Raw genomic sequence first — 25,746 nt, 5'->3', positions numbered from 1 at the left:
TATGAGCTGAATGGGAGTCAGGGTGCAGAGACACGGGGAAGGGTGTGGCTGAGTGGGGGTGCAGGGACACGGGGCAGGGGATGCAGGGACACATGGGAACAGGAGGGGGTGACTGAGAGGGGGTGCAGTGATACATGGGGATGGGGGAGGAGGGGTGGCTGAATGGGATTACAGGGACACATGGGGGGACTGGGCAAATGTGCCTAATTGAATGGGAGAGGCTAGGGATCAGCCAGAGTCTGCATGAAGGTTCCCCGACTCCCTAACAATGCCTCTTCCCCTCCCCCCAAGAAAAACAACTGTTCCATACTTCTCCCACTCACACCCACCAATCCTCCAGGTTCACTCCCAAGCTCCTTCCCAGCAATTACTTCCCTCACCCTCAGCTCCTCCATTACCCCTGACTCTCCCAAGCCCTTGCAGTGCTTCTGAGGGGTGCAGGAAATACATTTCTGTATTGTAGTTTAAATGAATTATTACTCAGAGTTTTGTATTAATATGCCTAGTAAGGAACCTATTTGTCAAAAAACATTTCCTGAATCTTCTTTTGTTGTCTCTATTGCTACAGACATACCTGCTGACAGATATTTTGAAATAAATTACCAAAATAATTGAAACTGGTATGATTATATTGTATTATTTTGACAACTAAACTGTGCAGAATTTTGCAGAATTTTAAAATATTGTGCTCAGAATTTTTAATTTTGGGGCGCATAATTCCCCCACAAGTAAAATGCTTGCATACTTGTCTTTTCAAGTGTCATTTGTAATTAATTAAAGTTACTATAGAGACAAGATGGGTGAGGTAATATCTTTCATTGGACCAACTTCTGTTGGTGAGAGAGGCATGCTTTTGAGTTTACACAGATCTCTTTTCCCTGACCATTGTGTGTTCTGTAATCTGGGGGACATGGCTCCTTCTGGGGTGTCTGAGCCTCTCTCCATGTGAGCTGGGATCTGGGGGAGGGCTGAAGGTAATGCAAATTTAAACATCTGCAGTCCAGAAAACCAATAGTTAAAGTACAAACACCCCAGGAGGTGAGGGGGCAGGACTGGCCATAGTGTGTGTGGGTCAGGGGCCTGGTTTAAAAGGGGTGAACTGGGTGAGCCTGGGGCATGGGTGAGGAAGCCTGGCTGAAGCAGGGGCAGGAGTTGCAGCTGCAAGTGAGTACTGGGAGTGAGGGGTCCAGCTCAGGGTGCTGCTCAGGCTACATAACCAAGGTAACGTGTGTGTAGCCCTCCAGTAAGCTGCTGGCTGTGTTGTGTACACAGCAGCAGAAGGTAGGAAACAGCAAGGAGCAACATCTTACATGTTAATGGCTGCTACAGTGGCCACTAATAGCTTAATGGGAAGGGGAGGGCGAGCTGAAAATGTTGGGAGTCGGGGGCTACATGTTGCAAGGAATGGTGGGGAAAGGGGGTAAAGAAGGAATGAGATACACCAGTCTTCTCACATGCTTAAAGTTACTGTAACCAACATGTTATGAAGCTGGGACATAGACCATGGATGAAATTTCTCTCTCCGGTCCTGTTAGCAGATACACACTGCAAACATTTCAAAGTATGACCATTATCCCCAGTCCACTGTAACAAAATGTACAGGAGCAGCACTTAAGAATCACATAGCAACCATGTAGCCAAGGGCAAAGACCACTGGCCTGGAACTATTCTTAGCTCTGCCACTGGCCTGCTGGGTGACCTTGGGTGACTTGCTATGCCTCAGTTTCCCATCTGTAACATTCTTTGAGATCTACTGATGAAAAGCACTATATAAAAGCTAGGTCTTTTGATTATTACCTAACCACAGTAGCATATCAGCTGCAAACCCAGGTGAAAATTACAAATGCCTAAATGAGCACTAACTCCTACCAACAAACATTTCCCTTTCTGTTTAAAAAACAAGGAAATTAAATGGCAATACCTTCATTAATGCAGAGTTAAGGTTGCCCAGCAATAGCTTGTGCCCTTTCAGAATGTCAAGTTCAGAAAACTCAGACTTTAGAAAATGAGGAACTACAGAGCTAAGGTGTATGTCCATGTAACCTTAACTCTGCCCTCTTTGAGTGATGCCTCAATATGCCCATACTCATGCACTGCTTTAAAGTGGGAAGTGATTGTTAAATTTCACAAGTGTGGTATTCTGTCAGCAGAGTAGGCTAAGTGTTTGAGTGTAGGGCAGGTGCAGGTAGCTCCTTTTCTTTACAATGAAAAGACACAGTGCAAGGATGTGTGATAAGGGGTTTGGGGTCATTTGTTTAACTATACCTTTTAGTAATTTGTAGTTTAAATATTAATTATACATATATTCTCTCTCTAATGGAAATAAGAGCTTATTTTTAATGATAATGCATGAGATCATATAGTACTGTAATATTCCAGAATATACTATAAAAAGAACATGACACACAGATAGTTTAGTGGACTTCAATTATTTATTTCAGGTTAAAATGTTTAACAGATGTTCTTTAGAAAGCCTAGCAATTAAAGGAATAATCTCTTTTGACCAGGAAAATTAAGACATTCAACTAAAGAGTAAATGTTATGTTTATTTTATTATAAGTTGTTTTGCAATTTACCAAATCAGTATAAAATGTGATCCTCTAAATCATATGAGAGTATACATTTGGGAAAACCACAATGTTCATAACAAATCTTAACAGAATGTTACTTCACTATTTCATTAACTTCACTTTGAAATCTATTTCATAACCATATGTGATTATTGCAATTATAAATTTAATTTGGTTCCATACAATAGTTTTAAAATTCATGATCAGCTATTATAATTTAGAAACTAATTTTCCATAAATCTAACTTTTCTGTTTGTCAGTTAGTTGGTTAGAAACTGTTTGCAAATAATGTCTTATGAGTAACTGGCAAATATATTTGGTAGGTGTCTAAGATAGATGCATACATTCAAAGAGACAGCATATGTGTTTGGACATAGTACATTTTTATATAGTCAGTAATTTGAGAAATGATATAATTGGGAAAGGCAGCTTAAACAGACTATTTTAAGGTATATATCTATATTACATTAAATTATCATTTTTAGTCAAATGCAGTGAAACTTTAGAGATATTGACAATATGATGTTATTGTCATTCTTCATGTATAGGAATCAGCAGCGATGTCAGCACAGTTCTGAAAGTAGTGTTTGTTTAAATAATTTCTGCCCCTCCTGTTAACTGTCTCTTCAGTAACAAAGCCCAAAGCATTTTAGATTCTATATAAATAGTATCTGTCACCAAAAATTTAAAAAGCTATGTGGCACATAGTTGTTTCTTTAAAAACAGGATATTTATGATTTGGAGGACATTCTCCATCAGCAGGTAAAATTCTGTGTCTAAACTACTCAATAGTGTCTCTTTAGTATGGCTTTGTCTTTAAAAATACCTGTGTTGAAATCAAACATACTGTATTCTAGGTATTTATATTTTTCTAGGAGTAAAAAGTTAGTACATTTTTGTGGTTGCCCCTGACCAGTAAGATTGGAGGCAGGTTCTTTGAGAGAATTTCTAACCAAGCCATATACAGGTGATCAGACACTACTCCTTTTCTTGCCACTGGCAAGCTCCTGTTGAAGTAAAAAGAGGAGTAACATTAATGTTATAAATATAGGGTAAACCTGATAATATGCTTTTCAATAAATACAGTCTTGAGTAGAAAACTATAACCAATCTACTTAAAACAACCATACAGCCTAAGCATGAACATTCAAAATGTTAATCTTATAATATATGGGGTCAAGTATCAGAGGGGTAGCCGTGTTAGTCTGAATCTGTAAAAAGCAACAGAGGGTCCTGTGGCACCTTTAAGACTAACAGAAGTATTGGAGCATAAGCTTTCGTGGGTGAATGCCCACTTCATCAGACATAACTAATGGAAATTTCCAGAGGCAGGTATAAATCAGTATGGAGATAACGAGGTTAGTTCAATCAGGGAGGGTGAGGTGCTCTGCTAGCAGTTGAGGTGTGAACACCAAGGGAGGAGAAACTGCTTCTGTAGTTGGATAGCCATTCACAGTCTTTGTTTAATCCTGATCTGATGGTGTCAAATTTGCAAATGAACTGGAGCTCAGCAGTTTCTCTTTGGAGTCTGGTCCTGAAGGTTTTTTTGCTGTAAGATGGCTACCTTTACATCTGCTATAGTGTGGCCAGGGAGGTTGAAGTGTTCTCCTACAGGTTTTTGTATATTGCCATTCCTGATATCTGACTTGTGTCCATTTATCCTCTTGCGTAGTGACTGTCCAGTTTGGCCAATGTACATAGCAGAGGGGCATTGCTGGCACATGATGGCATATATAACATTGGTGGACGTGCAGGTGAATGAGCCGGTGATGTTGTAGCTGATCTGGTTAGGTCCTGTGATGGTGTTGCTGGTGTAGATATGTGGGCAGAGTTGGCATCGAGGTTTGTTGCATGGGTTGGTTCCTGAGTTAGAGTTGTTATGGTGTGGTGCGTGGTTGCTGGTGAGAATATGCTTAAGGTTGGCGGGTTGTCTGTGGGCGAGGACTGGCCTACCTCCCAAGGTCTGTGAAAGTGAGGGATCATTGTCCAGGATGGGTTGTAGATCACTGATGATGCGTTGGAGAGGTTTAAGCTGAGGACTGTAGGTGATGGCCAGTGGAGTTCTGTTGGTTTCTTTTTTGGGCCTGTCTTGTAGCAGGAGGCTTCTGGGTACACGTCTGGCTCTGTTGATTTGTTTCTTTATTTCCTTGTGTGGGTATCGTAGTTTTGAGAATGCTTGGTGAAGATCTTGTAGGTGTTGGTCTCTGTCTGAGGGGTTGGAGCAGATGCGGTTGTACCTCAGCGCTTGGCTGTAGACGATGGATCGTGTGGTGTGTCCGGGGTGGAAGCTGGAGGCATGAAGGTAGGTGTAGCGGTCGGTGGGTTTTCGGTATAGGGTGGTGTTAACGTGGCCATCGCTTATTTGTACTGTGGTGTCTAGGAAGAGTACAAATAAGCGATGGCCTTGGGAGGCAGGCCAGTCCTCGCCCACAGACAACCCGCCAACCTTAAGCATATTCTCACCAGCAACCACGCACCGCACCATAACAACTCTAACTCAGGAACCAACCCATGCAACAAACCTTGATGCCAACTCTGCCCACATATCTACACCAGCAACACCATCACAGGACCTAATCAGATCAGCTACAACATCACCGGCTCATTCACCTGCACGTCCACCAATGTTATATATGCCATCATGTGCCAGCAATGCCCCTCTGCTATGTACATTGGCCAAACTGGACAGTCACTACGCAAGAGGATAAATGGACACAAGTCAGATATCAGGAATGGCAATATACAAAAACCTGTAGGAGAACACTTCAACCTCCCTGGCCACACTATAGCAGATGTAAAGGTAGCCATCTTACAGCAAAAAAACTTCAGGACCAGACTCCAAAGAGAAACTGCTGAGCGCCAGTTCATTTGCAAATTTGACACCATCAGATCAGGATTAAACAAAGACTGTGAATGGCTATCCAACTACAGAAGCAGTTTCTCCTCCCTTGGTGTTCACACCTCAACTGCTAGCAGAGCACCTCACCCTCCCTGATTGAACTAACCTCGTTATCTCCATACTGATTTATACCTGCCTCTGGAAATTTCCATTAGTTGCGTCTGATGAAGTGGGCATTCACCCACGAAAGCTTATGCTCCAATACTTCTGTTAATCTTAAAGGTGCCACAGGACCCTCTGTTGCTTTTTACATAATATATGGGGTTTCTCTTAGGCCCTGATCCTGAATCACTTACATATGTATTTAGTTTTACTAATGTGAGTAATCCCAATGAAATCAATGGGGCTGCTCATGATAGTAAAGTTAAGCATATAAAGTTAAGTGTTTGCAGGATTGGGGTAATAGAAATCACAAATTAGTTATATGTCTAGCTTGATAAGAATCAGAGGAGAGAAAATATAAAACTGATAAGTCATACATTCCATCTGCTTTGTATCAATCAAGGTCTGCTCTAAATTATTTTATGATAGTTTATTCCTGAGAGATCTGGGTTGTTACAATATAGAGTAATTTTCCATATACCTGTATACTGCAAATGCAGTTTCTGCCTCCAGGAGATTGTGTTAGTAGCAGAGTCAGAGAGGCTTATCAAAACAAAACAGTAACTGAAGCTTATTCAAGCACTTAAAGTGTGGTTCTGCTCTAAAAAGTGGCTCTCTTAAAAATAGCTTCGTGGTTCCATGTGTATTGGTTATTCTATTTGTCAAGTAACCATTTTTTCTAATTGCCATTCCTGCACAATGATCAACCTGGACCCTAAAAGTACATATTTCTGATTCTTAGATCCTCACCTAAAGATTCTTCAATCCAAATTATACCCCGAGTAAAACCTTGGCAATTCCTTCTCTGGGGGAATTCTGTGCCAGTGCACACGCGCAAAATTTATGTCCCCTGCAGATTTCTGTGCTTCCCCGCAGAAATATGACCTTCTGACGGGGAAGCCACAAGAGCGGCAGAAAGGTAAATCACTGTGGTGCAGGGGGCGGGACTGGGGAAGACCTGGCTCCCTACCCTGCGCCGGGATCAGCTGCTAGTCCTGGCTGGGCTGGAGAGGATGGGACTTCCTCTTCCCTTGCACAGCATCTGGGGCTGGGTCAGACCCACCCCGAGATTTCTCCCCCAGCTGCAGGAAGCTCTGCAAACTCTCCCGCCACTCCTGCCTCCTGTACCCATCACTCTTCAGCTGCAGGGGAAGGATCCCTGTACAGGGAGCTGCTCCCCCATCCACCCAACCCCCGTGCATCCAGAACCCCTCATACCCAGACCCTCTCGCTGATCCTCACCTCCCCCCCACCCTCAGAACCCCCCATGATGAGCCCCACTCCCCCTGCACCTGGACCACCCTGACAAACCACCCGCACCCAGATCCCTACCCCACTGAGCCCCAATCAGCCGCACCTGGATCCCCACCCCACTGAGCCCCATTCCCAAGCATCTGGACCCTGCACCTGGCATGGAGGAGGGGTGTTTCTGGGGCAGGCCCAGTCCTTGCTCTGTGTCAGGGTTGGGTGCAGCCTCACCACTGAGTCCGTGTCTGGGGTGGGGGGAGCTGCACAGTGATCTCCCACCTCTGTGCAGCCAGTGGCCAGTGCTCCCCAATGCCATGCTGGAGCCTCCACATTTATTTGGCAAATAAAATTTGCAGAATTTTAAAATACTGTGCTCAGAATTTTTAATTTTTAGGCGCAGAATGCCCTCAGGAGTAAATTCCATTGTCCTCACTGGGTTTCCCCTGGGAAAAACAGATTGGTCCTGCAATTTGAACCTAGCTAACAATTCTGGTTATGAAGCATAAACCAAAAGAAGAATTCTCTCTCTCTGATATCAGTTGACTTCGCAATGTTAACAATAGTAAGAAGATTTATTTTTGCCACGATAGTAAGCAGATACAACTCTGCATATGCAGAGAGTAAATTTGTTGGGTAGGAAGATGCCATTTTCATATAATTCTTTTTCAGAGTAGAACCTCATTTTAAGATGCAAAGAACTGTTAACTAAGAGTGAGCTTCAGCTTCGTCTGGAGAACCAGCATGAGGCTTGTGCGCTGCTTAAGTCCCACAAAAGTCCTCAAAATAAGCTTAAAAGGGACTTAAATGATACATAGCCCTTGTGCTGGACCTCTGGACAGAAGTGAATTTCACTCTGAGTGAATTAACATACATCTTTCTGTTGCTTGTATCCAAAAAAAAATACCTATATACAGGTTAACTTATTCATTTTCTGAGTTAAAATTGTGCAACTTACAGGACAATGAGATTAGCAGCCCTAGAGTGTTCCTGTAAGAGTTCATTCAAACGGACCTGACGGTAACTCTGGGGGGGGAAATTAGATTCCATTAGACAATACAGTTTCCTGGGTGTGGAAATTACTCTATGTGTTTGAGACAGAATGTACCCCCTGTATTCACACCCTACACACTATTGTAATAATCTTTGTACAAAGTATGCCTTCTAAGGTATCTTTCAAAAACTCATCATTTGCTGATCAGTATCATCCTGATAAAATATGTGTGGCAACATTGCATGTGAAATTATAAGATTCCACTGTATGGTGTTATTAACACATGTTCCAAACTGAGGTTGGCAAACAGGTCTATCTTAAACAAAGGAATGGGTGCTCTGCTTAATTTGCATTTAGGCAGTAAACAGAGTCATCAAGCAGGAAGGGAAACAAAAGAAGCTCAATCAGATGAGGAAAAAGCAGGGAACATCCTTCCACATAGACTTTTTGTCTGCTGTTACCCAGCTGGAAATGTTTTTCAAGAAGGGGACTGAAACTATAAATAGGAGGGACAAATGCCCCAAGGGACACCTCTCTCTCTCCCTGCCCATCACATTCACTGCACCTGAAGCAACAGAGGAAGCCTTTGTTGGACTCTGAGAGAGAAGGGATCCTGATTTAAGATGCTTGGTCAGTACAACTGCTGAAAGCATGTGGTGAGAAAATTTTGCTTTGAATTTAAAATAGTTTGTTAAATTAGGCACCAGTAGTGTTTTATCTTTATTTCTCTTGTAACCAGTTCTGATGTTTATGCCTCATTACTTGCATTCACTTAAAATGTATCTCTTTGTAGTTGTTGAACTTGTTTTATTGTTTTATCTAATCCATTGTGTTTAAATTGAAGTATCTGGGAAACTCCATTGGGGTGGCAAGTTGTGTGCATATTATTTCTATTAAAGAAATAACAGACTTAATATAACTTGTATTCTCCAGGAGGCGGCTGGACAATACAGGACATACATTTCTGGGGGGAATCTAAGACTGAGGGGGTGTTGGAGTCACCCTGCAGTATAACCAAGGCTGGGGAGAGCCAGAGTGTAACCCAACTGTGGATGACAGGCTGCAGTTGCACAATGACACTCAGGGTGTGGCTTGCATGCTGGCAGGCTGTTTGTGAGCAGCCCAGGTGGGAACTCCTTCAGCAAGGCATCCAGGGTTGCAGGGCAGGGGACACAGGTGCTCATTAGTCTGGATTGTATCCTTGTATGTCACAGTGGTAACATACCAGAGCTTGAGAAGCCACGGGTTATTTTGGTCAAATATTTGACTATGGATTATGGCTGTCATATATTTCTTTGACTTTGGATTATGGCAGTAGATTACTTATTATGGCTGTTTGGGGAAACTGCTGTCTGTAGTTGCAGTTTAATTTGTTACTACATTTAATTTGTCAGGTGCCATCTCAATGGGTATAAAAATAAGAACATATAAGAACTTAAGAACGGCCATACTGGGTCAGACCAAAGATCCATCTAGCCCAGTATCCTGTCTTCCGACAGTAGCCAATGCTAAGTGCCCCAGAGGGAATGAACAGAACAGATCCATTCCTTGTTGCCCATTCCCAACTTCTGGCAAACAGAGGCTAGGGACACCATCCCTGCCCATCCTGGCTAATAGCCATTGCTGGACCTATCCTTGATGAATTTATCTAGTTCTTTTTTGAACCCTGTTATAATCTTGGCCTTCAGAACATCCTCTGGCAAGGAGTTCCACAGGTTGACTGTGCATTGTGTGAAAAATTATTATGTAAATAAATAAGCCACCTTGCAACCTAGTGGAGGTTATTCATTTTACTAAAACTTTCTAGGGGACTGATCATAATATATAAAAAGTAAAAATATTATAGTTGTTTCATGTATTTTTATGGACTATAACCACTTGCATTCATGAATACTATATTGAGGTTCAACCAGGATTATATCAAAGTCAGACTGAGTTTCCAAAGGCTTCCAAAACACAACACACATAATAGAGAAGAAAAGAACAGGGAAGTCTAATGTCAATTGATGCCTAACGCCTAATAGGTTTTAAGTTGGGACATCTGTACAGGTGTGAATTTCACCTACAAGGAGTTTGATATATCCTCCTCATCCTAATACACCTGTCCAATTCTCTAGAGAAAGGAAAAATAAATAAACTATGGTTCATATCAATCTGCTTTTAAGGAATATTCCGTCTCAATTTGAAATCTTGCCCTCAATTTAATCCTGTGTATAATGAATAAGAATCACCATAATTTAGTTAAGCATTTAATCCCATGTATGATACCTTAAAGTGCCACTGGTATCTGAATAACTACTATTATTTTCCTCTCTGATTTTAATCCTGGTTCTAATCTTGGTCAGAGAATTTCAACTTTTGATTAACCCCTGAGGATGAGGGGGGAAAAAACTTCATGCAGTAAACCTAAACTTTGTTGTTGCTGTTCTTATTTCTATGAGTGGCCCTGCAGTTTCATATTGCTTATTGGTTCAAATAGGTTTTTATTCAATCATTTGGGTCTTATGTTAATAACTAAGAGCCCAAGCCACAAAGTCTGGATTTGGATAATAAAGTTTCCCAAGTTTAGGGGTGTTTAGATCTAAAGTTCCAGTTTAGGTCCTTCTCTAAATACTTCAATAAGTTCTTTCCTCTCCTCTAAATATATAGACCTCCTCTCTTCAGCCTGCCCTCGTAGCTAAAAACCTCCATTCTTTTGCTTCATGTAGCAATCCTGCTCTTGGCCTTCCCTGAATGAGTGTATAGCTGCAGAAGTAAACGTTTAAAGCCACACTGAGTACTCTAGATAGTCTTTTCCGGATCTTTGTACAAAGGAAAAATAACTTTTCTTATGATATGTACAATACAAACCCAATTCTTAAAAAATCAAATGCTGACACATAGTTAACATATATATCAAATTCTTAGCTGATATTTCAGATTTGTTCCCTAGTTTCTTTAGCTAGCTAGCCAGCAATATATAATAAAGTTAGGCAAAGATTTACCTTCTCCTTGAATGCTTCCAGCTCTGCATCCGTAATTTTCCATGGAGTCTCTCTTTTTAATTTCTCAGCAGTTGTTAAATCTTTGCAGCTTTCATGGAGGCGATATGGTTCAATCATCTCTTCAAAGAATTTCCAGCTGAAACAAGAATTATGAAAGAGGCCTCCCAGCAGGGTACTAACTCATTATTTCACAGATGATTTAGGTAAGGCAGGTCCCTACTGACTGCAGAATTGCAGCTGAATGACATGCAACATCTTTAAACATTTGGGGCCAAATTGTGCCCTCAGATACATCTGTGCAACCCCACTAAAATGAGTTTATATGGGTATAACCAAGAGCTACTTTTGGCCCACTATCTCTACAATGAATTTACAGCAAGCATTGGTGTCCTTGTAACATAGCCTATTTAAGATGCTGAAATGTTTTCATTGTAAGCCCAAACTGGAAAGTATTAGTTACTAAGGCTGCATCTACACTAGAAGCACTATAGCAGCGCAGCTGCACTGCCATAGCGCTTCTGGTGAAGATGCTCTAAGCTGACAGGAGCAAGCTCTCCCTTCGGCTTAATTATGCCACCTCCCACGAGAGGCTATAGCTATGTCAACAGGAGACGCTCTCCTATCTACACCATTGCTTAGGTTGGTATAACTTACATTGCTCAGGGGTGTGGATTATTCACAGCCCTGAGTGACGTAAGTTATACCGAAGTAAGTTCTAGTGTAGACAAGGTCTACGTTTAATAAAGAATGCAGGACATTATGCCACCACTGAACACGCATAAACATTTTTCAGAGTTCTGAAGTGTTAGAAGTCACCTGAATGATCAGTATACAGCTTTAATTAAATTAATAGCTAGTCTGTGTACGTGTACCCTAGTCTGTGTATGTTTACCCTAATGACAGGTGGAAAGAAGTTTTACGGCTAAGGCTCTGGAGTGGGACTGAGGGATCTGGGTTCAGTTCCCAACTCTGCTATAGATTTCCTGTGTGACTTTGAACATACCTCAATTTCTCTGTGCCTCAGTTCCCATATGTAAAATAGGGTTAATAATACCTCCTATCTTGCAGGGGAGTTGGAAAAATATATTCATAAACAACTGTGAGTTATTTTGATACTACTGTACTTGCAGGCCGATCGATATAGATAATTTTATCATTTTCAGCAGCAATTTCAGAGCTTAATCCTGCCTGTAATCCATGTGCACATCTCTTAATAAAATCAAGGGGATATGCACACAGGTTCAGGGAGAAATATGGCACTATTGCAGGTGTCCAGTCATGATATGCATTTATTCTAAGTTATAAATAATGCTGAGCTTTCAAATGCATTTGCTCATGTGAATGCCAAATGTATTTCTGTTTGATTCCTTTGCAAATGTACTTTTGGAAGATCATTACTCAGTTAACATGGGAAAGAAGAAAAGAATAATGCTCTTCACCATTCTGGGTATAATTAAGAAGAAAATACTGACTGTGGAATCAGAAAGGGGATGAATAATTTAAATAGCTTTGCTGATTTTTCAGAAATATAGTTATCAAATAGTAAATACTTTATATGTCCATAAGAGTATAATACTCTTCATTTCTATAGTGTCTCCCATCCAGTGACTGTATAAGCACTAATGAAACAAGATAAGTATTGTTATCACCATTTTACAAATAGAGAAATGGAGGTACAGAGAGATTAAGTGATTTGCCCATGGTTGTACCTGAAGTTCAAGATGATGGGTATGTGGAACAGAAAGAAAGAAGTATGGTATCAGAGAAGCATGGAGAATAGGCTGGAGAGCAGAAGGAGGTACGAGTAAACTGTGAAATTTCACAGAGGACCTTGAAGAACAAGGGAGAGATTTTGTACTGGATTCTGATGGGGGGAGGTAGATCCTTCTCTGAGTATAGGTGAGGAAATGCTCTATTTAGGATAGATTTACCTTGGGAAAGTTGGGACTTAGTTTGACTTTGACGGAGGACTTACAGGGTCTACTCACTTTGGGGAAGGTTCAACAGAAATCCAGAGGTAGTAGTTTGTTTTAGAAGAGAGGAGGCACGTTTACCTGCTGAATGGGGATTAGCTACAACAGGTTCTGAAATAGAGGATTTCTATTACCCTGCAGGCAACAGAAGGGTGGTCATCTAAGGCAGCAAAATAGAAGGCTAGAAAATGTGAAGTGGCTGTGAGGGCCGGTAGTTTTCTAGTTTGCCAGGGACAGCAAAATGTTTAATGCTGGCATAGCTCTCAGAATATCTCTGGCCAAGGCACTCAAAGATGGAATTTTTTGAATATTACCCATTCTTCAGTCCTCGCTTGACTTATCTAGAGAATAAATGTACCTAGCTTTTAAAAAAATATGTGTTATGCCTTCATTATATTTGAGTGATAGGAGAGAGTGGTAATGTCCTTCTCTAGGGAAAGGATGGACATGTGTGTGTTCGGCCTGAAAGATGGTAAGCTACTGAATGCCTGAGCAAGGTAAAACCCAGGGGACTCTGAAAGTCTGAGGGGAAGATGCATCTTCAAGAGCTGCAGTGAAATCTGATGAATAGCATGATGAAGTCAAGGCCATGGAAACAAAAACGGATATGAAAAGCAATTATAAAATGATCCCTGTTAAATTCAGTGGCTCGTAACTGTGGGTCTCTAATTAGTCTTTGTATTAAAATAAAATCTTATCATTACAACATAAAGTGGAGGGCCGTTTGTAGTACCAACCTTTGTATTGTGATTTTTAAAAGACTTTTTTTTTTAGTGCTCTTGCTTTCATCCTTTGAAAATTTTTATAATCAGTATAAAAGAAACAACTCCCAGATAAAGAACTGCAGTGAAATAATGGGTTTTGGAAATGTTTCTTACCTCTCTTTGTTGGGTTTCATATTGATGTTGCCAATGATCTTAATATCAGCATATTTTATTCTGAATTTGCTTAGAAGTGAAGTCATCCTGAAAACAAAGGGGAGAACACTTCATCACTGCATTTTTAAGTACCTCAGATCAAAGAGTACTCGTAAATGAGTTAAGTCATCAAAAGCAATCGTCTAGTATTTTAACTTTAACTATATGACAAGTGAATTTATCTGAAATGCTTTAGTTAGTGTTTCTGTTTTCAATTACAGAATTTTATAGATAAACTATAAACTAGGGGTCTGGCTATACTGGAAACGCTACAGTGCCGCTGTAGCACTGAAGGGTAGACATTTACTACAGTGATGGAAAGGATTCTTCTGTCACTGTAGTAAATCAACCTCTTCGAGAGGCGGTAGCTGGGTTGATGGAAGAATTCTGGGGTTAGGTTGGCTTTACTACTAATTATTTCACATGTAATTTTTCACAGCCCTGAGCGATGTAGTTAAGCTGACCTAATTTTGTAGAGTAGACCAGCCCTAAGTTATTCTTAGCGGAAGATCAGTGGGAATTGCATAAAGATACAGAAAGCAGGGGCAGCAGACAAAGGGAAGTATGTTTACACTTTAGGGGAAACATTGGTTCTTTGATCAAATATTTTAAAAGATTAAATTCCAAAAGATCTGTCATATACAAAGAAATATAGGAGAGAATTCTCTCTTCCAGTTGACAGTACAGACCTCTATCATCAGAGTTATCAACAGAATTTATGTGCATTGAATAAATACAGCACAATTGTACTGATTGGAGAGGAGAATTTGGCCCACAGGCTTGATAAGTAGTATTTGGAATTTTATCAATCTGTGCACTCATGTGGTCCCACTACTATAGTATCTGAGCACTTCCCAAAAAATTAAAAATAGAAAAACAATGTATATATCTCTTTCTTCCTTTCCAGCCTGTAGGAGAAATAGCTTGATTATTTTACAGGTTTTATTTGTGTGCACTGTTTGAGGGTTAGCCAAGTCCGATATTGGTTTTGCATTTAGTTCCGAAATTGCCTACTTCTACAGTAGTAGTCAGGGAGTGGTTGCAGTGATTCACTTTCTAGATTCCTTGCTTTCTTTTCTATAACTAATTTTTGGAATTTGGCAGGATCCAAGAGTTTCCTAGGGCAGATCATTGTGGTGATTTCTTCTTGCCTGAGAGGAGAGATTTTATTTCCACTTGAAGGAGGAAGTTATCTGAACAGGATTGAGGAGGAGCATTTCTTGCAGCTTATGTCTACATCTAGTCCAGGATATGGCTGGCTGCTGGAGGTGGGTGCAGAGATTAACTGTGAGAATGCTAAAGTGGAGAGTTTGGTTTGTGGTATAGTATCAAAAGTGTTGTCTGTGTTGATGTTGAAGTCTCCTCAGATGATAAATCTTTTAAACTTTATCACCATGTCAGGCAATGTCTCTTTCAGCTCCTTTGGAAAGCTTTTTAGTGTTTGATAGATGAGTAGGATGCTGAGGTTAGTTGCATCTCTGGATTCACAGATTAAATGGGCATAAACCAAGGATTTGTTTCAAATGATGATGTCCCTGTATTTAAGGTCACAAGGAATAGAATGACCAATTTGCCTCCAAGTTAATCTTACCTGGGTATGGGTATAGAGAATGAGGTAAACTCATGTTGAGTCTGCAATGTCAGTCATCCACACAGACTAGGTCAGGTGACTTGTCAATGATAAAATGGTAGTCAGTGAAGACCTTATTGACCACAGAGATTACACTGATCAGCCTGAGCATTGTTGTTCTGGCATTTGTAGAAACAGTGGTGGCAATAAAAATACCTGAATCTGACCATTGGTTAGTAAAGCTACTAAGTTCTGACATACCCATAATGAAGCCAAAACATCTTGCTTCAGCTCTAAATGAAATTGATTGTTTTCTGTGCAAAGTCAAAATCCAGAAGCCAATTGCTAGTCTGAGTAGCTAGGCCAGACATTGCATGATGGCTGTGGGGGGAAGGAATCCTTCCTTTCAGGCAGCGGAGAAACTACAGAGCCATTCTGCATGGTTTATACCAACTCAATGACTGGAATACCCTCCACAGATATGTATGTGGCCTTTTTTACACAGGTGTGGGAAGCTTGGCAGGATCTACAGAGCTCAGTGCCACACTGGGGAGAGAGGTTTCACAGCCCCACTCCATGGAACTTCATCCATGCCCTTGTGGAATGTCACCTATTCAAGTCCTCATAAGAGAATGCAACCAAACCACAGAGCAGCCTTGTCATGGCTAATTTCCAACTCATGCAATTATATCCTTCCTACTTAAATTCCCCTTGTAGTGATAATTTGATAGTTATTCTTCACTTCCTGTCCTAACCAGTTGCCTAGTGATGCTCTGTTGTGTTAAACAGTTACTGAATTCCATTCCAAATTGGCTGCTTTGGAAAGAATGGTGTTATATAAATGATGATTATAATGAGCTTACATTAGCAACTTTGTTTTGCACATGGATGGAAAGCAGACTATAGCTCAGAGGTCTAGAAAGTTTTAAAACTAAATGACTTGGTTTTCAGCTCTTAAAAGTTTGCACTTGCTAATCACATTTTTGTGGGCTGTCTGTCTATAGCAGTGGTTTTCAAACTTCGGGTTGCAACCCAGTACTGCCTTACTCAGCACCCAGGAACCCTGGCAGCCGACCAGTAAAAACTAGTAGTCCCTACCTGTTCTGACACCGCGCTGCGCCCCGGAAGCGGCCAGCAGCAGGTCCGGCTCCTAGGCAGGGGGGCACGGGGCTCCGCGCACAGCCACCACCCCGAGCACTGGCTTCGCACTCCCATTGGCCGGGCTGGGGGGGAGGTGGTGCCTGCGGGCAAGAGCCGCACGGAGCCACTTGCGCGCCTCCACCTAGGAGCTGGACCTGCTGCTGGCCGCTTCTAGGGCACAGCACGGTCCGTGGTGACAGGACAGGCGGGAAGCCTGCCTCTGCACCCCGGCTGCACCTCTGACCGGGAGCCGCCGGAGGTAAGCCTGCGCCCCAACTCCACATCCCAATCCCCTGCCCCAGCCCTGAGCCCCCCCCCACAACCCAGAGCCTCCTCCTGCACCCCAAACCCCTCATCCCTGGCCCCACCCCAGAGCCTGCACCCAGAGCCTTGACCCCCCTCCCGCACCCTAACCCCCTGCACCAGCCCAGAGCCCTCTCCCACACCCTGAACCCCTAATTCCTGGCCCCACCCTGCAGCCCTCACCCCTGCAGCCTTGAGTCCCCTCCCACACCCTAAACCCCTCATCCCCAGCTCCATTGGGTCACGGACATCAACAATTTTCTTCAAGTGGATCGCCAGAAAAAAAGTTTGAAAACCACTGGTCTATAGCATGTGCATCTAGGAGGCTTCATATGCAGTTTCATTTGTTAACTAGTCAAAATCATGTCGACCCTATAGAACACAATGATTTTCCCATTACAGACTAAAGAGTGTCATTCTCTAAGGAGGGAACATGACCTATTAGTGAGAGAATATGTGGGGTGTGATCTTCCTATGCTAGTCATCATCTATATTTAAGATTAATGACCCCTAAGGCCCTTGTCAAGTGCTAGACATCTCTATATGAAATATACTTTTATTACTGTTCAAAATAAAGCAAGCTGGACCTGCTCAGAAATGCTAAGGTTACTAGTAGAGGAGACTATATACAAATAATATTCATAAGCAATCAAAACATTTTAAACAGTAGTGGGGGAAAATAGGTAAATTTACGCTAGTTTCTCATCTTCGATCCGGTTGATCTTTCCTCCAATGAAGATCCTTAATTTACAATCCTTCCACTTTTTCCTCATAGTCAGAATATAGGGAATTAGGAGTGTTAAACCTGGATAAACATATTAAATCACAAGGAGATCAAATGAGTATCTTGTGTGGTAAAAATCATAGGCACTGACTCCGTGAGTGCTCGGGTGCTGTAGCACCCATGGGGAAAAAATAGCTGTTTGGTGTGGGCAGGAGGCACTGGGGTGAGGGGGTGGAACGGGGGAAGGAAGAGGCGGAGCAAGGGTGGGGCCTTGGGGGAAGGGGCAGAGCGGGGCAGGAAGAGACGGAGCAAGGGTGGGGCCTTCGGAGAAGGGGCAAAGTGGGGACGTGCCTCGTGGCAGAGCAGGGGTGGAGCACCCACCCAGAAAAATGAAAGTCAGCGCTTGTGGTAAAAATAAAGCCGCCTCCTTTTCTTTGTAGTGACATACACAAATTTATCTTAAAATATTTAAGCCATGTAAAAAATAACCTACATAATGTAAGTGTTATCATTTTATATAAATCCCCAAGTATGCATTTATATTTGGCAACGCAAAAATCTTTCTCCCTGTGGTGTCCTTTTCAATCTCTTACCTCCATCATCAAACAGCCACCAAACATCAATTGTTCCTTTCCCTTGTTTCTTTTTAAACTGATTGCTGGCTTCTAGCAGCCTCTGATTGAATTCACCCACATGCATAGACTGGATTGTGTTAATGCTGCTGTCTGAAATGAGAAAGAAAACTGTGTATCTTCTTTTCTTTTGAGAACTGAAGCAAAGCAACTTTCTGATAAATCTGCTTTCTGGAAACAAGGAGGAAAAAAACCCCATCATCTGGGTGAAATTTTTCTTCTTCCTGTTTCTTTTTGGGAATTGGAACCCTTTGGACAAAATAATGAAATGTCTCTTAGGGAATCAAAAATGATTAGTGAAATTTTGTCTAATCTCATAATAGTTTATATTATCTTTTACATTAAACAAAAAATATAAGCTAGTTTTTAAATGTGGGGTTATAAAGCAATGAATTAATTTCAGATCATGGCATAAGGTGGTATTTTATTCACCATTAATTATTATATAGATAACGTATTGAAATGATTCAGGCCCCAAACCTACAAACATTTATGCATGTGCTTAAATGTATTCACATAAGCAAAGCCAGAAAACCCCAGAAAACATTAGGAGACATCTTCATTGACATAGTGAAAGCGTTCAGTTCAGTATCTCACAAAGGCATGGTATGGTGCTTTCTGTCAGTGAGGGGGATCACATGTGATATGACTCCTGTTTGATTGTCACCACATGAGCTTGCTTTGACTTTCAGACTTAAAGTCAGCATGTGCGTAAATGCTTACAGGATGTTTGCTTTAGTGTCATTTTGGGGCATGCTTTCAGTTATATCTGTTGGAGGTACATGGATTGTCTTGGTAACATGGTTCTGAGGCCTCAATCCTGAAAACCCTTACTGCACAAATAAATCATCTTCTGAACCTTAATATGTCAGCACACACCACTTCCATAGGTACCAACTGGAACTGCAGTGCATGAGCAAATTTGCTCTGGTGTTAGTTTTTATGATATCGGGACCTTACTGCATCAAATTGTAACAGCTGTAAAAGGGAGCAGGTTTCTATGGATGAGATACCCATTTTAGAATAGGTTATCATTGAAACATAGGCAGATAGGAACTGTTTTGAAAATGTAAGGAATAACAATTATTTTTACCTTTTATATCACAGACATATTAATGTGTTGCAAAATATAGAATCTTCCATAAAATACATTAGAGGGCTTGCTAAAGGGAGACATGGACAACTAACTAGATATAGAGAAGGTTGAGGTGGGGCAAAGACCTAAAGACCTTCTGGGCAATTTCCCCATGTAGACAAGCCCTAAGGGTAGGAGGAAAATGTAAGCATGGGACATATATAATGCCCTGGAAGGTCTTTGTGTTAATTTAAAAATATGATTTGCTTCTTGTTGCAATGTTGGTTCTGTCTAAAAATGTACATTTTTGTCTATATACTAACAATATTTTTCCCATTCCATCATTCTTTGAAGCCAGTGACTTTATTACAGTTATCTTCCAATGATTTCAAAGAGACAGTGTCAGAGCAATATTTAAAGTGGAGCAGACAGGCTTCTTTATAGGTTTTGCTCTGATGTATTAGGTTCAGAAGATGCTTTGTGCAGTCTTCGAGTGTTCCTAGAGTTTTGACAAGATAATTCTAAAACAATTATCAGCTTTCCTGTGTAGTATGGCATCTATGTTGGGAGTTCTAACATCTCCAGGGAGAATATATTTATAAACAAAATGGGAAGACAGGGATATTTACTAATATAGTGTATTTTCATATTTCTGTTTGAAAAGTGTGCAGAGCAAAAGTGTGCAATATGTATTTCCTAATAGAGCTGACCAGAAAATAGAAATCCCTTCCTGCAGAAAATTTCAATTTTCTTAAAAGGGCAGTTTCTGTCAAAATGATTTTCCAGTGCAAAATTCCCAACCAGCTCTATTTTCTTTCTGAACTGAACAGAAAAGGGTAGTTGAAGCATGTTATATTTTGTAGCATTTGTTATGAGAGGGAATTCTATTCTAACATGCAAAATTAACTGAGCACTGCCAAGTAAAGAATTAATGACATTTTCTGCTATTAGTCTGTGATATCTTCTTGATATCTCTGGGAGTTTAGTGTATAGATAGACTATAGTCTCTGTAGTAGAAAATTCAAAAAAATATTTTTATGAATGCAAAAATGGTTTTGGATGGGTCATTATCAGACCCTAACAATTGTGAAATGAGAATTTTCATTCAGTAAACCTTTTGCTGTAGATTTACTATATTTCTCATATGGGTTTGTTTACATCCCATATAAATTTTAATAGTCTAGATCCTACCACACTATACTACTTACAGTCCATTTTATTCGTTTCATAACATGTTGTATGTTTGCTTTCAGTGCTTATGCATACATTTGTTCACTCCTTTAGTATGACCGTGTACCCACAACATAGAATGATGGCCATTTTTATTATGTATTTTTCATGCACACATTGTGTTTTTGTGTACAATAGAGAATTTGAGTTTGATTGTTCCCTGAATTCTGTGCGCAGTTCAACATTTTTATAAAATTTCAGAAAAAATGACCCCAATATAAGAAAAGAACTTGTTGATCTGTGTTTGTTCAAACATTTAGTAGCCATACCCAATGCTATCAATTAGATTAAAAGTAAAAAAACAAAGCCAAGCATTTCATCTGAAAAATGACAGAAGAAATTAGTTCTGTCATATCAGGTAACATCTTGTACCAGCAGAGATCACTATATCTCATTACATAGTTATCTCAACTAATATATTTATGTTCAGGTGGCGGGGGAATGTAGTACCAGAAGCCAAGTCCACAGCACTCTCCTACTCCATTGGCACATTTCCCTAACGTGTTGTCTGAATTAAATGGCAGCTCCGTTAGCTAAAGTCAAAGGATGCCATTGTACCTTAGAAACTTTTCTCTAGAATGAAGGTATAGCTGTGTCTCAGTGAAAGTGTTATTAAAGTGTCCTTTTATGTCATTTACAAGCTTACCTTTTTTGGTTACATGCTTGGTAATATTGAACTTTCTGGCTTTGCCAAACAATCCACGGATACCATGACTTTCTTCTTCAAATTCATTGTCTTGAATGGTAGCTTCTAGTGCCAGCCTCTCCTGCTCTAACTTCTCTAATTCCTCTGTTAATTGAAAGCAACACTGGAAACTAGTAACACAATAATTTACAGTTTAATTTAAACTGTTGATGGTAATAACATTGAGAGTTATAATTATCTGTTATGATTATTAGTATACACTGTAAAAGTATTGGGATATGGACAATTTTTGTGAAATGGTTTTCCTAGTAGGTGGCAGGAAACTCAATTAATCTGTGAAAGCTATAGTTCAGGGTGCACCATACTCATCCATAGAGATTGCATTGCTATCAAGTGTTACTCCGTTCCTCTCTATCTTTAGTTTGCTAGTCCACCAGATCAGAAATAGCAGTATCACTGTACTTTATAGTAAGATAATACTTTGGGTTTTTTTTCTTTCAAGGATATCAAAGCACTTTATAAAAGCTGATTTTGTCCAGATTGGGAAACCAAGGCACAGAAGTAGTAAGTGATTTGCTCCAGGTGTCACACTGAGTTATAGAGTTTAAGGCCAGAAGGGACGACCAGATCATCTAGTTTTACCTCCTGTATATCACACACCACCACCACTACCCAGCACCTGCACACTAAACCCAACAACCGAAATTAGACTAAAGCATTACAGCCCACAGGAGACTAGACTATTACGTGCCAGAGGCAGAGAATAGGAGGGGCTGACTGAGGTCACTAACTAACGTCCCAGTGCACAGTCCTCTGAAGTGAATGGAGTCTTCTCATTAACTTCAGTAGGCTGTGGATCAGACTCTAAATTGTGAACAGGATCCAGTTGCCTAATTCTCAGTCCCCTACAGTAATCACAAGAGCAGACTGCCTCCTATTTTGAGATGCTCATAAATATTTGAGTACTTACACTGAATATGTGACCACCGTATATATTGAAAATATTACAGTACTTTATCTTGTGTTGATGCATTTTGAAATGCTTGCTGCAGAGACAGAAGAGTCAGCTAAACTATTCTGTATATATAATAATATAAAAAATCCCTTCTGTCTTGGAGAAAATGAGCTTTTCTCTAAGGAAAAGTGGCAACCACTGCTATTGAATTTATTATGGTGAGGCACTAGTTAATATGATGTAAGCACTGGTCCATAGTAAGCTTTTTTTTTAATAAAGAAAGGTGTTTTCATTGGAGTGAGACATGGTACAAAAGTAATCTTCCTTGGCTGGTAAATTACCTGTGTATATATATAAAAAATCATCTGCGGCCACTAGAGTTTATTAGCTCTGTTGGTGCTCTGAATTGCTAAAATTTTCTTTAAATTAGACTCCAGTATGATAGCATAGTGCCTGTGTTTATTAGGACATGATGATAACCACTGACATACACTTACTCAAAACTAAAGATTCAGTTATTCTTTTAAACATAATGCTGTAGTGAATGTAATAGAACACGGTGTTTCTTTTCCCGCTTCCTACCCTAATATGTTTGTATGGTAAGTATCATCTGCTTCAAAAGCGTTCTCATTGTTGGCTTTTTTTAGGGTCAATTGTAATTTCTAGTTGTATTTATATTTCTTTGACAATTTGCACCCTGATAAACTAAAGTAAATGTTCAGAGTTGGTATTCATCACTATTACATTGGAGTCTTATAAAATGTGCTTTCCCAGAGAGGTTTGAAATAGGAGTCAATTCTTAACTGTTTCCCAGTCAAGTAATCGAAGTGTTAGGGATATCAACAGGGAAGACCACAGAGGCTGATTTGGAATTTAACAGTGTGTTTGGAAGTGGAGTGCTCATCTGCTCTAGTTTCTTAAAAGGAAGTTCTGGAATCTCTTAATCCTCAATGATCTTAAAGGTGACTTGCTGTTGAGCGTTACAAAATTAGCTTGCCCACTAAGGAAGATGGGCTTTAGTTTTGTGGTTTCTTGCATAGAAGATTCTGCTATTCCACATGTCTCCCTTAGGTATAATGACTGCATTTTGGTATGTGTACCAACAGGATACTGCAGGGAGAAATGAGAAAGGCAAACTTCCAGCAGGTGGCAGCAAAGAGTCATCATTCTGTTTTATGATTAACTCATATACCTATTTTTGTATTAGATTTATTCCACTTCATGTACAGTAGAAAAAGAAAAATACTTCATTTTGTGTACAGTGGCTTAATCGCCATAGCTTGGTCGGATGTTTCTCCTTCAGTGGACTAACTCTCAGTGGGAGAATAATTCTATTGAAATCCTGAGGGTTCTTCTGGTGGGGTTTCATTTGGTATTCTCCTCTCAAAGTGTCCTTGGGAGGCAGTGAGATGCCTACAAACCCTCCACATCCCAAGGATGAAAAGAGAAAGTGATGGCAACTGTGTGGATCCAGGAAACCCCTCTACTAGAAGAACCCCGCCACCCCATGTCCACTAGAACTGTGCCCTGTCCCCTTTGTAAAGGGGAATTGCAGCTGCAATAGGGAGTTGGTGCTCTATATAGATGCACTAACTTTGTGTGGATTTTGCAGCTGAAATCTATTGTGACACAGAGTAGCACAGACAGGATTTAGAGAGTGGTAGCTCCCACAAGTCCCAGCAATGTCAGTCTTGGGGAGCTGCCCTATAGAGGCTCCAAGAGCAGGGAGGGAACATACGTTGGAGCCACCAGTCACCCTAGTTGTGCCTGATTTTACTACTTCAATCCATGGCAAGGAGGGGGTGAAGCAGTGTGCAGGACCTCTGACCAGTTCTAAGGCCCACCCTTGAAGGCCTTTCTCAGGGCAATACAGTAACTCCTCACTTAAAGTCGTCCCGGTTAACATTGTTTCGTTGCTGATCAACTAGAGAACATGCTCATTTAAAGTTGCGCAATGCTCCCTTATAACATTGTTTGGCAGTTGCTTGCTTTGTCCACCGCTTGCAGAAAGAGCAGCCCTTTGGAGCTAGCTGGTGGGGGTTTGGAACCAGGGTAGACCAGCAGCCCCCCCATCAGCTCCCCGCTCCCCTAAGTTTCCTGTGCAGCAGCTGCCCAGCAGGCTATCAGTTGCCAGCAGTTCAGCTGTCCCTCCCCCCACTGCCATGTGCTGCTCCTGCCCTCCGCTTTGGAGCTGCTCCCGGGAGCCTCCTGCTTGCTGTGCAGGGGGGGAGAGGGAGGCTAATGTCAGGGTGTGCCCCTGCTTATCCCATCTACATAGAGCAGGGGGGATGGGACACGACAGGGCTCAGGACAGAGGGAGCTTGCTGGCAGCAGCTGCTGTCTCAACTTGCTGATCTACTTAAAAAGGCAATGTACTTAGAGTGGGGTCAGCGTACTTAAAGGGGCCATGCACGTCTCTCTCACACGGTGTGTGTCTCTGTCTCTGTCTGCCATGCTGTCTCCCATCTCTCCATTTGTGCTGCCTTGTAGAGAGTGAGGCTACATTAACAACAATGTGTTAATCCTTGAGGGCTCAGCCGAGTGCTAGTTCATCATTTAGCAGTAAGGCATTCCCTGTGAAATATCCCACCCACTTCCACCCTCTGACTCCACTACCTCAACCAAGCTTCAGAATCATCATTGCTGTGTACAGTATTAAATTGTTTGTTTAAAACTTATACTGTGTGTGTGTGTGTGTGTGTGTGTATATATATATATATAGTCTTTTGTCTGGTGAAAAAAATTTCCCTGGAACCTAACCCCCCCATTTACATAATTCTTATGGGGAAATTGGATTCGCTTAATATCATTTCACTTAAAGTCACATTTTTCAGGAACATAACTACAACGTTAAGCAAGGAGTTACTGTACTTGCATTGACTTCTGTGGGAGCTCTGCCACAGTAAGGATATTGGCCAGGACTACACGCTTACAAGTAAGAGGCAGTAGGTAGCTGTGTTGCCCCAGGAGAAGGACAGGAACCAGACTATGATTCTGAGAGTCACAGTCTCATCCCTTGGACCAGGGGGATTCGAGAAGTAATCTGTGCCAGACTTTTACTAGCACAACTTACTTCCCCCTTTGGGCAGTTGTCTGAAACTGTTTTTAGCTCTTTATTTGGGAATGACTAGATTTCAAGCTGACAGTGGACCTTTAATTTTTTTTCACTAACATGGAGAAAATGGTGTGATGCTCCAGCAGTTACACATATTTTATTGATTCTCAACTTCTGGATATCTTACATTAAGGTGTAGGTTAACAAGTCATTGAGCAGGACTTCAGCAGATTGATATGTTTGGAAACCAGTGGGAAAATGAGAGTTTAAAAAAGAAGCATACCTTAATAATAGAAGTTAAGTGCAATTCCATTATTCCATCACTACATACCTTGAACCTGGAGGACTTGAGATATATCAAAGCCTTGGCTAATTCTGACAATAACCACGCCAAGCTCAAAATCAAATGCATCGCTGAAAACAAAAATAAAATGATTATGGGCACTTTCTCACCAGTCGTGTTGTGGTTAAAAAAAATTGGGTAAGCTAACCCAAACTAAACTCGATATTCACCTAAACTCCATTTACCCACATTTACCCTTACCTACACTACTGCCTTACCCCATAGGTGTCACTTAGAGCTGCCTAACTTAAAGACATTCAGAGAAATGTTAATGCTTGGTATGAAGCATTGTGGGCCACACACTGCCCTGCAATGGCTAAATCCACCAGAGGTGAAATGTGGCCAAAACTAAGCAAATGTGAATTTGCAGGGTTCCAGTGACCTCCCAC

The 25,746-nt window shown here is 41.1% G+C and overlaps 1 protein-coding gene across 2 annotated transcripts in view; it reads right to left on the bottom strand.

Moving 5' to 3' along the window:
• Window positions 1–3,441: 3,441 nt before the first annotated feature.
• Window positions 3,442–25,746, bottom strand: part of SLC12A1 (solute carrier family 12 member 1) — a 63,357-nt gene continuing 41,052 nt past the window's right edge. For both annotated transcript variants that reach the window (XM_065412665.1, XM_065412666.1), the window contains exons 19-26: window positions 25,346–25,428; window positions 21,005–21,148; window positions 18,015–18,146; window positions 17,391–17,502; window positions 13,646–13,732; window positions 10,795–10,930; window positions 7,775–7,842; window positions 3,442–3,577 (exon numbers count right to left, since the gene is read on the bottom strand). In XM_065412665.1, coding sequence (XP_065268737.1) covers window positions 3,442–3,577; window positions 7,775–7,842; window positions 10,795–10,930; window positions 13,646–13,732; window positions 17,391–17,502; window positions 18,015–18,146; window positions 21,005–21,148; window positions 25,346–25,428 — 898 coding nt within the window. The remainder of the gene's footprint in view (window positions 3,578–7,774; window positions 7,843–10,794; window positions 10,931–13,645; window positions 13,733–17,390; window positions 17,503–18,014; window positions 18,147–21,004; window positions 21,149–25,345; window positions 25,429–25,746) is intronic.

This window comes from Emys orbicularis, chromosome 10, assembly GCF_028017835.1.
Source record: "Emys orbicularis isolate rEmyOrb1 chromosome 10, rEmyOrb1.hap1, whole genome shotgun sequence".
Lineage (NCBI taxonomy): Eukaryota > Metazoa > Chordata > Testudines > Emydidae > Emys > Emys orbicularis.
The sequence above is the reverse complement of the archived record's forward strand: the minus strand, read 5'-3'. Positions and strand labels throughout refer to the sequence as shown.